Below are 14,145 nucleotides of genomic sequence, written 5' to 3' on the forward strand. Positions count from 1 at the left end.
TTGATACCATGTCTAAAACAATTGTGACAACAAATACCAGAAGTACTGGCCTATGTGCTGCTCCAACCCAACAAATAATGCAGGGAAGGAATGTGTGGTCACGTTTGCTTTATGTTTTCTGTCACCAACTCAGGAAAGGAACTCAGTGATAGAAAGAGAGACTTTGGCCTGTATGTGGGTCCTAGAACATTTTTTAAAGTACATTCGGGTAAAAGAGCTTATCCTTAGAACAGTTCACAAGCGTTTAACTATATGTGTTGACAACAGGTGAATGCTATGCGCATCGGCCAGAATGTCAATGCAGTCTATGGGTCTACAGGATTAATTTAATTATGACAAATATACACTGGGGGCGAAACATTTAACTGCTACTTTTTTAAGCAGAATGTTGGTTCCTCTGCAGGAAATTGATGATGATGTCTGGAATACAACATCAATTCTGTTATAGAAGGAACAGGGAATAATGGATCGCTTACAGAATAGAGTAGGATATGGCGTTCAGTAACAATGAGGTCCTAAGAGAAGTAAGACAGTGTGGAAAATGGACAGGGGGAGCAAAGGTGAGATAAAGCCTGAGTTGAAAACTTTTAGGAAGTGCAGGATGAATTTGGAAAGGATGGTAGCAAAGAAGTAGTGGTTGTATTTCTCCATTGGCTTTGAGGAGGATTACAGCCCAATGTCATGAGGTACAGATGAGAATGTCAAGAACTAAGAAGATTCAGAAAAGGGGGTGGTGATGAACAGAGTGTATGAATTAAGCAGACCACTCTTACCCAGTCCAAAGATCAGGGCTTGATCCATCACCGTTTTTCAGCTCACTGCACCATCCCAGCTCAGAACTTGGCTATATGCAAATTAGTCTGACCCTGGCCCAGTGCATCATGGGAACAGGGCAGACCAAACTACCAAGCCAATTCTTATACTGGGAAGGAAACAAACTACCGGGGACCGGTTTCTGGCATTTCAGCCGTCTTCGGCCCGGCTTGCTTGAATCCTGATGGTGCAATGAGCTAGGGACTCACATCTGAGTATACCCTTCCACGCTTATGGTGGACAAAAAGGATTCAGAAAAGGGGGTGGTGATGAACAGAGTGTCTGAATTAAGCAGACCACTCTTACCCAGTCCAAAGATCAGGGCTTGATCCATCACCGTTTTTCAGCTCACTGCACCATCCCAGCTCAGAACTTGGCTATATGCAAATTAGTCTGACCCTGGCCCAGTGCATCATGGGAACAGGGCAGACCAAACTACCAAGCCAATTCTTATACTGGGAAGGAAACAAGCTACCGGGGACCGGTTTCTGGCATTTCAGCCGTCTTCGGCCCGGCTTGCTTGAATCCTGATGGTGCAATGAGCTAGGGACTCACATCTGAGTATACCCTTCCACGCTTATGGTGGACAAAAATGATTCAGAAAAGGGGGTGGTGATGAACAGAATGTCTGAATTAAGTAGACCACTCTTACCCAGTCCAAAGATCAGGGCTTGATCCATCACCGTTTTTCAGCTCACTGCACCATCCCAGCTCAGAACTTGGCTATATGCAAACTAGTCTGACCCTGGCCCAGTGCATCATGGGAACAGGGCAGACCAAAGTACCAAGCCAATTCTTATACTGGGAAGAAAACAAGCTACCGGGGACCGGTTTCTGGCATTTCAGCTATCTTCGGCCCGGCTTGCTTGAATCCTGATGGTGCAATGAGCTAGGGACTCACATCTGAGTATACCCTTCCACGCTTAGAACTAAGAAGAGCATTAAAGAGCTTTATTGGTGGCCAAGGATGGACTAAGATACTGAAAAATGTGTACAGCGGTTCAGCAATTCTGAAAAAGTGCATAAGACACAAATGACTCAAAAACTGAAGTTGTATCCTTTAGAAAGTCCTACTAAACACTGAGCACATCTGGCATTTGATATTATGTGTCCTGCTGTGGGAGTCATTGGCTGGGCAAGTTTTTGGAAGATTTGATAGATGCATTTTTTAAATGGTATGAAGCGAAGATTGTTGAAATGTTCAATATAGACTGATATTGGCATTCAATTTAAATCAAAAGATAAGTTGAACTATTTCGAGGCTGCTAACATCAAGCACAGGTTGGAGTAACTATCAGATTAGTGGGAGTGGAACAGTTGAAGAGGACAAATGGGTGATTAGGTAAAATCTACATTTGGCTCTTGGAGGTGGAAAAATGGATGCTACTATATTATTCAATGGACAACATGAGTGATTTTCCAATTCACCATGTCTTCACTCGTGTGACTGTCTACATGCCTCACAATTCCTATGTCCCTTCTTTTCCATGCGTTACTACTTTCCCTTTGTGGTGTTCTGTACTTCAGGTAGTACCAAAAATAAGGACACCTTAGGCTTGAACTCGGCTCTATGCTGTCTCAGAAGGTAGTTTGATATCCAGAAGGCCCAGTGCCGACCTGACAGTGCTAAGTGACCCATAAGCTTCTAGGTGTTCAAGCTTTCCCAGTTGTTGGCATTGCAGTGATGCACAGAAACTGAAGCAAAAACTGAAGTACAGTGTAGCAAGAAATGGAGAGGGTCAGGACAAAGCACCGAAGGACACCCACTCAGAATGGGATGGATGCCTGTCAGAGCACCAGCATACGGAGTAGGATCAGTACAGTCGGTGGAAAGAGAACTCTGAAAGTGCTTTGGTTACAGCTGCGGCCTGTACATGCAGGTAAGAGCTGTGGGGCGGTGGGGCGGGGCGGGGTGGGGATTTCGACAAATGACAATGAGGGAAAATTAGTTATTTATTTAATTTTCCCTTGTCGTCTGTCGAAATCCACCCCCACCTGGCCCCACTACTCTTACCTGCACAGGCTGCAACTGTTGGGCTATGACAACCAAGACTGACGAGGAGTCATCATGGTGGGCAATGTCAAATGCAGCATAAAGTTAAAAATGATTTAAATTAAAGCACAAGTGATTTTTGTGAGTTTGGGTCGCCACAAAATACAATATGTGAAATAGTCCAGTTTCTGAGGAAAACATTCTACAGAGTCTTCACTGCAGAGGATTCACAGACCTGGTTATGAGTTATGGGGTAAGTAAACAGAAAAAAAACACTTTTATAAATCTCAAAGAAGAAGTGGAGAAGGGACCTTGGGGTAATGCTGGAGGCTTCAAAGGAGCCTGAATAGCCAGTGGAAGGCTCCTTAGTCATAATGATCAACACAGTTAATTTAAAATAGATGGTTTATGCTTCTGACAGGGACTGCTGAATAGCTGAGAAAGTTTCTGGAGTACAAGAGGCATATGGGCAATAACGATTGGAGGGCAAATGTGTGCAGAATGGGGCCGTCATTGTAAAATGGATACCAGTAATGTGGAGAGATAAAGGGGGTCAAGTAATAGAGGTGGTTAAGAAGTGAGAAGGGAGACGGGAGAAAAGGTGGGAGGAACATTCAAACTGAAACAATTTGTGAGGAGGAGAAGATTGAGCAACTGTTGTCTGTGAGTGAGGGTTCTGTAAGTGTTAAGTATGAAGGCAAGATAGAGATTGCAGGTTTGGAGAACTTAATACAAAAGTCAGTAACTTAGGGCCTCATTATGATTGAGTATTTTCCGCCTCCTCCGGGCCGGAGGAGGCGGAAAATCCTCTACGGACTCACCAAAGACCCATCACCGCATTACGATGGCTGGTGGGTCTTGGTTTCTGTCCGCTGCTTTTCCGCCGCGGTCGGATTACAACCGCGGCGGAAAAGCTCTCATTTGGCTGGCAGTGTCTATCAGACACCGCCAGCCAAATTAGGAAGCATTAGTAAACATGCTTTTCCGCGGCGGTTTTTCCGCCGTGGAAAAGCATGTGTACTTTTGATTTTGGGGGCCCGTTGCGGGCCCCCAGGGTGTTGGCGGGTGGGGGGTGCACATGGGGGGTACCTATGGTACCCCCCAGCATTTACATGCACAAAGCGGCAGGCACCGCGCGGTGCCTGCCGGTTTGTGCATGTAAATGTGAAACATGCACCTTTAACATTGCGGCGGGTGCTGCTTGAAGCAGCACCCGCCGCAATGTTAAATATTCAGGATGTGACCGCCAGGGTGGCGGTCACATCGTAATCGCACATGAGGGAACGCCGCAGCCCATGCGGACGTTCCCTCATCCTCTGGGGTCGCGGACGGACGCAAGTCCGTCCGCGATCCTAATCGACCCCTTAGTTCGAAACTATGATGGTTTGGTCACATGTAGGTGGAGATGAAGGTGGTAACAATGATAGCATGTCAGCAGTTGCAGGGTGTGTGATCGCGTCCCATGGTCATTTGTTGAGAAGGGTCCAAGATAAGCTTTTCATGACTCACGTGGACAGAATAGTGAACCAAGGCTGTTGGCGTGGAGTGAGATATGATTTGGTAGGCTACATGCTAGATATTGTGGATTAATCTAAAAGGTTCCAGCAATGGTTATTTTTTTTGCTAGGGTCCAAACAAAGGACTACGAGAAACTCTGTGTCAAACGTGATGGACTTTCATAAATTTCAATTCAGAAACTGGAAATATGGAGCTGGTTGGCAAGAGGGGAAATATGATACAATGGAAGGTTCTAAACACAGAAAAGGTGTGGTGCAGCTTGCCTAAATGGGTGGAAATTCCTGTTGTGTAATAAGCACAACTCCACTCTTAGAATCCAGACTGTTTGGTGACCTGTCTTTTTCATAATAATTGACAAAGAATTTAGATACTCCTACCCGACCATCTCAGAATGCAACAGAGCTCACCGGTGACAGGAACACCACTGAGTGCAGGGGTACAAAGAGGCTGGCACCGAAAAGAGTCAGGTGGTCTGTCCGGCACATGACCTCACTATGAGTTGTTGCATCTGTCGAAGTCACTCCGTCGGTGCGCCACCTCTGGCTTGGAGGATGGAAGTACTGGCAGAGGCTGGAGAACAAGGTGACCGTAGCTTTGGCTGGTGCTGACACAAAATGGCTCGAGATATTGACATGATGGTCACAAGGGAAGCCTTTGAAGCTGGGTCTGGAAAGAAAGCAAAACACTCTCAATGAGATAATACCATAATAAGTACAGTGCCAGGAAGGGGCACAGCCATGTTTACGTTGTGTTTTTTTCTGGTATCATTCGAGGCATTGAGACTTACATGGGTGTGATTAATACAGTTAGCTCTTGAGTGAAGTCACCCACACCTCTGGAGAAGGTTACTTTCCGTGTCCATTGTGGTGGGAACCCACTGGTAAGGGAGGAATTGTGGCCATATATGGAGAAAGATGGGTTACTCTCATGAGTGTGATCAAAACCTGCATGGAACAAATCACAGAGCCACAATCAGTGGTTTAGGTTTCAAACTTAAATATGACACGTTAAGCACACTCACATTGTTTTGCACTGTGCACTGTCATTAAAATATACATGTAATGTACAACTACTTATACACATGAGTGTATTGTAGTGTATTTGTTATGGCGATGCCACACTACACATTGAATGCAGGAAATGTTTATGCGATTGCAGTGAAGACGAGCCCTCAACAATAGACATGATCAGACACAGTGCATGGAGGCCTTTACAGGGGCTCTTTCTGCTACAATATTTTAGCAATTTTACGTTCTATTAGAATTGGTTGTCCTGGGCATTCAAAATCATTAATGAACTTTACATCTTACTGCCTGCTTCCTCAGTGCCCATGTTAAAGCACCAACACGCTATTCCACAGTACGCCATCCAGCCTATGCCACTCCACTATATGCTATCCAACTGTATGCCACTCCACTGGACGCCACTCCAGTGCACGCCATTCGGCTCTAAGCCACTCCACTATAGTATTCCACTGTACACAACTCACCAGTACGCCACTCCACTCTACGGCACTGCACTGTAATCTGTTCCATTCTACGCCACTCCACTCTGTGCTATTCAACTGTACGCGACTCCAGTCTACACCACTCTATGCTATTCCACTCTATGCCACTCCACTGTACACCACTACACTCTAAGCTACTCCACTGTATGCCACTCCAGTCATGCCACTCCCCTTAACGCCACTCAATGCCATTCCACTGTATGCTATTCCACTCCACGCCACTCCACTCTGCACCACTCCAGTCAATGCAATTACACTGAATGCCACGCCACTCTACTCTTTGACATGCCACTCCACTTTATGCTACTCCACTCTACTCTACGACACACTACTCCACAGTACGCTACTCCAATCTATGCCACTTCACTAGACATCACTCCATCTATGCCACTCCACTCTACGCCACTCTACTCTCTGGTATTTCACTGTATGCCACTCCACTCAATCCACTGCATGCAACTCCACTCAACGCCTGTCTGTTCAATGCTACTCACGTGTATGCCACTCCATGTATGCTATTCCTTTTTTTTTGTTTATTGAAGTCCACAAATTACAATACAATTAGCATAATACATCCATAAAAAAAGTTTACCTTTAGGCATAAAATTAGAATTGCAAGAATAAATAAGTAGTATACAAAGCAATAAAAAATCAGGGACAAATACAAAAAAGAGACAGAAATACTATTAGCTTTTAAACATGCATAAAGCAGTGACCCCTCATGTTCTTAATCAAAGTATGTAGCCCAGATTTTTCTGAACTTCCTAAGCTCCCCCCACACGTAGTGCATAGGTGCGTTCACTTCTCCTAACCGCTTTCATCTTATGAGCCTACTCTAGGACAGAGGGAATCAAATCGGTACGCCACCTTTGCAACAAAAGTGATCTTGCTACTGCCATTGGAATATACGGATATTTGACCAATTGATCAGATGGAGAAGATCTGGATCAAAACCAATAATAATAAACAAAGCATTCACTACTAATCGGATACAACATTCAGTTTCCAGATAACAGAAAATATCCTCCCAGAACCTCTGAATCTTAGGGCATTGTAACATAATATACAGCCAATTAGCTGTAGGGTGGTTAATACAGCGAAAACAGTGCGCTTATTGATTGGCATACCTTTTCGAGAGGGAAAAAGAGGTTCAGTAAAGTTGCCACTTACTAAAAAACAACATCCTGCGCCAATTCGCAATGTACTAAAATTAAGTTTATTAATAACTGACCACATGTTGGCAGAGATTTCTAAGTCTTCATGATCAGACCATTTTTTTTATTGCCTTTTGTCCAAAATCCAGGCCCCTAACTTGGGCTAAATACTTTTTCCATGCCCCAGATTTTCTGCCTGGCACGTACTCTAAAAGTTCATGGACTAGCTGGTGGTGTTCAGCGATTTGAGATACATCTGGATCAGCAAGGAATTTGTGGAAGACGTTATATGACCCCAAAAGAATAAAATAATTAACAATTAATTGCGACATTTCGGTCATAGTCAACCATCTTCCATTCCTCAGAAAGTCTGAGACCTTACGAAATCCAGCCGAGGCCCACATGATATAAGTTCTGAGGATTGTACAATCCCTGCTAATGGTAAAATGCCAGATAGTGAAGTGGCTGAGTTAATTACAGGGATGAAATATCTTTTATAAAAGGCCTGTCGTTTTTTAAAAAGCAATTGAAGACACTTATAGCGGACCGGTTTATGGGGATTTGAAGATTGTCAAAGGGGAATGGATCTGACTTTTCTTACACATTAAGCTTATAAAACTATTAATAAAGAGATGTGATTGTAGTTGAGGCTTGAATCTAGTTAAAATTGTGTAAAATAAGCATAATAGTAGTCCCTGAGGTTCAAAAGAGCTAAGCCTCCCTGTTCTAGTTCTTCATATAAAGTGCTAAGTGCAATATGCGATGATTTTTTTTGCCAAAGAAAGGTTGTAAACATAGACTATACTTGGGTGAAAAAGGAGCCTGATGAACTATAGGGGATGGTCGAGAACAAAACATTAAACAGAGGGAGAACAGACATTTTAATCAAGGCCATTCGTCCCAAGATTGATAAAGGGAGAGAGTTCCAGCGTGAAAACAAGGCCTGAGTTTTTCGAAGGAGCTGTGCAAAATTCAGGTGATATAGGTCCCTGACATTTTCAGAAAAATATACTTCCAGATATCTCTTAGGATTAATGTTGACACAAGAAAGAATATCGGGGTGCAGATCCAAGCCTGCTCCACCACATTGTAAAATCTCAGTTTTCCTTTTATTAATATGGTACCCACCTAAAACAGGTTTAATAATAAGCATGATATCGTCGGCGTATAGTTTCAATTTCGCCACAGATGGAATTAGAGGACGAATATCAACACGATTCTTTATTGTTATTGCCAACGATTCGATAAAAAAAGCTAATAAAACCGGCGATAAAGGGCACCCTTGCCTTGTGCCGCGTTTTACTTTAACCTGCCCGGCCACCGAAGTGATGATAATTACATTGGCTTCAGCGTTAAGATATAAATTATGGATCAAGGCTGTGATCTTTGAGGATACCAAAATGACCTAGAATCATAAACAATGTCTCCCACACAACAAGGTCAAAAGCCTTCTCGGCATCTAATAAAAGGACTAATGCGGGTATCCTCTGAGTGTCAACATAATCCAACGCCTCAGTTAAATAATGTGTCTTGGTAGCTAGCTGCCTACCGGCAATAAAACGATTCTGGTCTGGGTGGATCAATTGCGCAGCGTATTGATTAAACCGAATCGATAACAGCTTGGTGACGATTTTGTAGTCTGAATTTAGCAGTGTTATCGGACGATAAAGTTCGGATCCTCACTGTTCTTACCTTTTTTCAGGAAACTAACTATGTTGCATTGTCTAAAGGATTCTGGTATTGTCCCTCCCCTCCAACATAGAGTTAACTAAACGAAGGAAAAAATTTGCAACTGAACTATAAAAAACGGTATTGCACCGTTACATCGCAACTTTTACAACGGGAGTCTATTACAACGCAACTTTTACAACGCTGGTTCCATTACATCGCATGCCTTTACAACGCATGACATTACATAGCAGATGCTATTACAACGCATGCCATTACAACGTAAGTATAGGTAAGTATATAATTTTTTAAAATTTTATTTAATATTATTTTATTAATTTAATTATTATTAATTATAAATAAATAGATGTATTTATGTTTTTTATATTATAAATTAAATGTATTAATTTAAATAATTTTAAAAATAAGTATGAGTATAGGAGTATATGTTTTGGGGTACTGAGGTATATGTTTTGGGGTGTTTGGGTATTTTTAGGTTTCTGGGCTGGGTTTGGGTTTTGGGGTACAGGGGTATTTTTAGGTTTTAGGGCTGGGTTTGGGTTTTGGGGTACAGGGGTATTTTTAGGTTTCAGGGCTGGGTTTGGGTTTTGGGGTACAGGGGTATTTTTAGGTTTTAGGGCTGGGTTTGGGTTTTGGGGTACAGGGGTATTTTTAGGTTTTAGGGCTGGGTTTAGGTTTTGGGGTACAGGGGTATTTTTAGGTTTTAGGGCTGGGTTTGGGTTTTGGGGTACAGGGGTATTTTTAGGTTTTAGGGTGGGGTTTGGGTTTTGGGGTACAGGGGTATTTTTAGGTTTTAGGGCTGGGTTTGGGTTTTGGGGTACAGGGGTATTTTTAGGTTTTAGGGCTGGGTTTGGGTTTTGGGGTACAGGGGTATTTTTAGGTTTTAGGGCTGGGTTTGGGTTTTGGGGTACAGGGGTATTTTTAGGTTTTAGGGCTGGGTTTGGGTTTTGTGGTACAGGGGTATTTTTAGGTTTTAGGGTTGGGTTTGGGTTTTGGGGTACAGGGGTATTTTTAGGTTTTAGAGCTGGGTTTGAGTTTTGGGGTACAGGGGTATTTTTAGGTTTTAGGGCTGGGTTTGGGTTTTGGGGTACAGGGGTATTTTTAGGTTTTAGGGCTGGGTTTGTGTTTTGGGGTTCAGGGGTATTTTTAGGTTTCAGGGCTGGGTTTGGGTTTTGGGGTACAGGGGTATTTTTAGGTTTTAGGGTTGGGTTTGGGTTTTGGGGTACAGGGGTATTTTTAGGGTTCAGTTTAAAAAAAAAATGATTTTAAATAAATTAAATTAAATTAAATTAAATTAATTAAATTATATTATTTACAATTTATAAATTAATTAAATTACATTAATTAAATTAAATTAATTACATTAAATTAATTTCAATTTTAAAATTAATTAAATTAAATTAATAAAATTAAATTAAATTAATTAATTTATATTATTTACAATTTATTAATTAATTAAATTACATTAATTAATTTAAATTAATTAATTTAAATTACATACAATTTTAAAATTAATTAAATTAAATGAATTATAATAAATTAAATTAATTTAATTATATTAATTCCATTTTTTTATTTCATTTAATTAAAAAAAAAAATAATTATTTAAAATAATTTAATTTAATTACAATTTATAAATTAATTAAATTACATTAATTAAATTAACTTAATTACATTTTTAAATAAAGATATGCTTACCTATACTTACGTTGTAATGGCATGCATTGTAATAGTATCTGCTATGTAATGACATGCGTTGTAAAGCCATGCATTGTAATGGATCCTGCGTTGTAAAAATTGCGATGTAACGGTCTGCGTTGTAAAATAACGCGTTGTAACGTCATACATCCATAAAAAACTTTGAAAAATTCAGATGGAAACCCATCTGGGCCACATGCCTTGCCATTCAGCAGGTTCTTAATGACCTCCTCCAGCTCTTCCTTAGTAAAGGGGCTTGCCATAGATAGTGTTTCTATTTCCGAGAGTGTCGGTAGACCGTTATTGAGGAAAAATCTTTTCAGAGAGGTCATATCCACCGACTGTTGTTGACCACAAAATAGACCCATAATGCTATAGCATTATTTCACCGATTTTAACTGGGTCATCTGTGCAAGAGGTGGTTAAGGGGCATTTCAACACGTTGATCTGATTGGAGGCAGTCTGCTCCCTAGCCTGCCGGGCCAAAAACCTACCCGTAAAAATACTCTCCTCATATGTTTTTGGGCGGAATTGTTCAAAAAAGCATTCACTGAGTGTAGTAATTTGAACTGAGATCACGTTTAGCCTGATCCAGCTGACGCTGGTTAAACACAGAGGGGTTGTTAAGAAATACAGAGTATGACCCTTGGACCTTCTGCTCCAAGATTCTCTTATCTTCCCTAGCTTTTTTTACATTTTCTACATTTTTTGCAATGATTAACCCCGGATGAGGGCCTTAATCACACTCAGTTGTGCAGACCCACAATTTCGCAATAAAAATTCCTTGATCTCTGTCCCAATGAAACCCACCCAGTCCTCTTCATTAAAATATTGTCTGTTCAGCTACCATATTTTAAGTGTACTGGCGCAGTCTCCTACTTGTAGCTCAAGCACCACCATGGCATGATCAGAGAATCCATTCTGTAGGAACCTCTACTGACTAAAACACAATCTCCGAGAGACCAAAAAAAAATTAATACGTGACGAGGTACGGAATCTACCTGACCAACAAGTATACACTATTTTACTTGGAAAGGCCGCACTGCAGGGATCCTGTAGGTCCAGGGTTGCTCCATAATGTTGCATAGTTCTTAAGGTTTTAGGTTTCTACAGTTGTTTAGCCCGCACTGAGGAGTCGATTTTGGAATTCATTAAAACATTGAAATTGCCACCCAGAATCAGCTCACCCGGTGCTTGAATTAGGGATTGAAACAAATCCTCGTAAACCTTGGGATTATCCTCAACTGGGGTGTATATGCTGACAAACGTTATTGGTCACTGTCTCTGTCTAAGAATGCAGGTAACCCAGCACCAGCGACCATACTGATCTTTATCAAAGTTAACAACCTCCGCCTGTAATCTTTTACTTAAAAATACTGCTGTCCCTCTATGGGAAGCTGAACATGAAGAGAACCCCTTATAGGCTGCACAGGACCTGATCATAGAAAAATAGGGCAGCTTTGCGGCTGATATATGGGTCTCTTGTAAAAGAATCACGGCCTGGCTTTCTGATTTAATACATAACTCATTTGCCCGCATTTTCTTTTTATTATTGAGACCACTAACATTAAAAGAAACCACTTTCAGCAGTTCCTTACTAGCCGTACTTAGGGCCAAACCAGAACTTAAACCCGCCAAACAACCTACCCAGTCAAGCTAAAGAGTGGATGTATAAAACCTGAATGAATTTGCTAAAAAAAGACTTCATATTTTTCCCTTATGCTCCCATCCCACCCCTTGTGACCCTTCCCCCTACAATGTGGAAAACCCCCACCAACCACACTAACCACATTTCAACCCCCCCTAACCTGGGTGTCATGTAATTACACCAGAGTGATCCTACCCCTGGCCCCCCCAGCAATTCTCAAATTTATCAAATATTGATGAGACATGCAAGCAAACGTGCGTTACAGGGGTAGAGCCCCAATTTGCTCAAATAACAATTTAGTAAACAACTCGACCTTCAAAGGACAGAGGCAGGGAGGACTCACCCACCTGACCCCCCAATTTATGACAATGACCAATATATTACATCAAGCAGATACTTCTAAGCCGTGGAGCCCTGCAAGATCTCTTTTAATAATTCCTGGGCTTCATCCAAATCGGAGAAGATGAAACATTTGCCCTTAACCAAGACAATCAATTTGGACTGCTAGGCAATAGAAGCTTGCGCCCCATTAGCTTTAAACTGGTGGAGGATCTTCACAAATTCCTTTCTCCTACGTGCCACCACAGCAGTCATCGTATGCTATTCCACTGTATGCAACTTCACTCTACGCCACTCCACTCTACACCACTCCACTCTATGCTACTCCACGCTATACTATTCCACTCTAAGCCACTCCACTTTATGCCGCTCAACTGTATGCCACTTCACTCTACGCTAATCCACTCTGCGCCACATTACTCTATGCCACCCCACTCTATGCCCTTCTCTCTATGCCACTCCACTCAACACCACTCCACTTTATGCTATTCCACTGTATGCTACTCCACTGTATGACACTCCACTCTATGCTACTCCATTTTATGCACTCCACTGTACGGTATTCCACTCTACGCCACTCCACTCGATGCCAATCCACTGCATGCCACTCCACAGTGAGCCACCCCACTCTACGCCAGGCCACTCTTTACTACCCCGCTCTATTCCATTCCACTCAACACCACTCACTCTAGTCTACAAACACAACTCCACTCTATGCCATTCCACTCTACGGTATTCAACTGTATGCCACTCCATTCTATGCCACTCCAGTCTATGCTATTCCACTCTACGTCACTCCACTTTACTTAGCTCCAGTCCATGCCACTTTACTCTGCTCTATGACACTCCACCCCACTCATCAACACTCAAAGCCCCTCCACTCTACTACACAATACTCCACTCTCTAGCACTCTACTGTACAATAGTGTATTCCAGTCTAGATGAGTGTATGGCACTCTACTTTAGTCTATGCCACTGTATGACATTGCACTCCACTCTATACAACTCCCTCTATGTCGCTCCCCGGCACTTTACTGCACTCTACTCTATGACACACTACTCTCCTCTACTCTACTGTACTCGACTACTCAACACTACACCACTACGCTCTAGGCTGCATTATGCCACGCAACTCTACCACACTCTACTTTACTCCACTCCACTCTATAACACTCTAAACCACTCTGTGGCACTCCACTTTACGACAGTTTCCAACACTCTACAACACGCCAGTCCACTCCACTGTACGACATGCCACTTCACTCTATGACACTTTACTCCACTGTATGCCATGCCACTTGACTCAGCTTCACTCTGCTCCAGTGTATGAGACTTTACCCCACTCTACACTCCACTGTACATCACACTACTCTACTCCACTCTATGAACCTTCAAACTACAAGACTCTACTTCACCCTATGCCATTGTACAACACTCTACTCCACTGTATGCCCCTACACTTCACTGTACAACACTCTACTCCACTCTATGAGACTTTCCAACACTCTATGACATACCACTCCGCTCTACTGTACAACACGCCACTGCAATTTATGACAGTTTACTCGACTTTATGCTATGTCACTTCACTCTACTTTACAACACATTGCTCCACTCTATGACACTTTACTCCACTGTGAGCTACACCACTTCACTCTACTCCACTCCACTCTACTCAACTCTACTCTACTCCACTCCACAACTGTCCACTGTACAACACTCTCCTCCACTGTACTGTATGACACTCCACTTAACAACATTCCATTCAATGACACTGGATTCCATT

General features: G+C 42.3%; 1 protein-coding gene across 1 annotated transcript in view; it reads right to left on the minus strand.

Moving 5' to 3' along the window:
- LOC147702167 (polycystin-1-like) overlaps window positions 1–14,145 on the minus strand; it is a 599,895-nt gene that overhangs the window by 233,138 nt on the left and 352,612 nt on the right. Inside the window, exons 25-26 of the mRNA XM_086930810.1 lie at window positions 5,112–5,268; window positions 4,732–4,990 (exon numbers count right to left, since the gene is read on the minus strand). Coding sequence (XP_086786936.1) covers window positions 4,732–4,990; window positions 5,112–5,268 — 416 coding nt within the window. The remainder of the gene's footprint in view (window positions 1–4,731; window positions 4,991–5,111; window positions 5,269–14,145) is intronic.

Source organism: Lissotriton vulgaris, chromosome 7, assembly GCF_964263255.1.
Source record: "Lissotriton vulgaris chromosome 7, aLisVul1.2, whole genome shotgun sequence".
In the NCBI taxonomy this organism is placed as follows: domain Eukaryota; kingdom Metazoa; phylum Chordata; class Amphibia; order Caudata; family Salamandridae; genus Lissotriton; species Lissotriton vulgaris.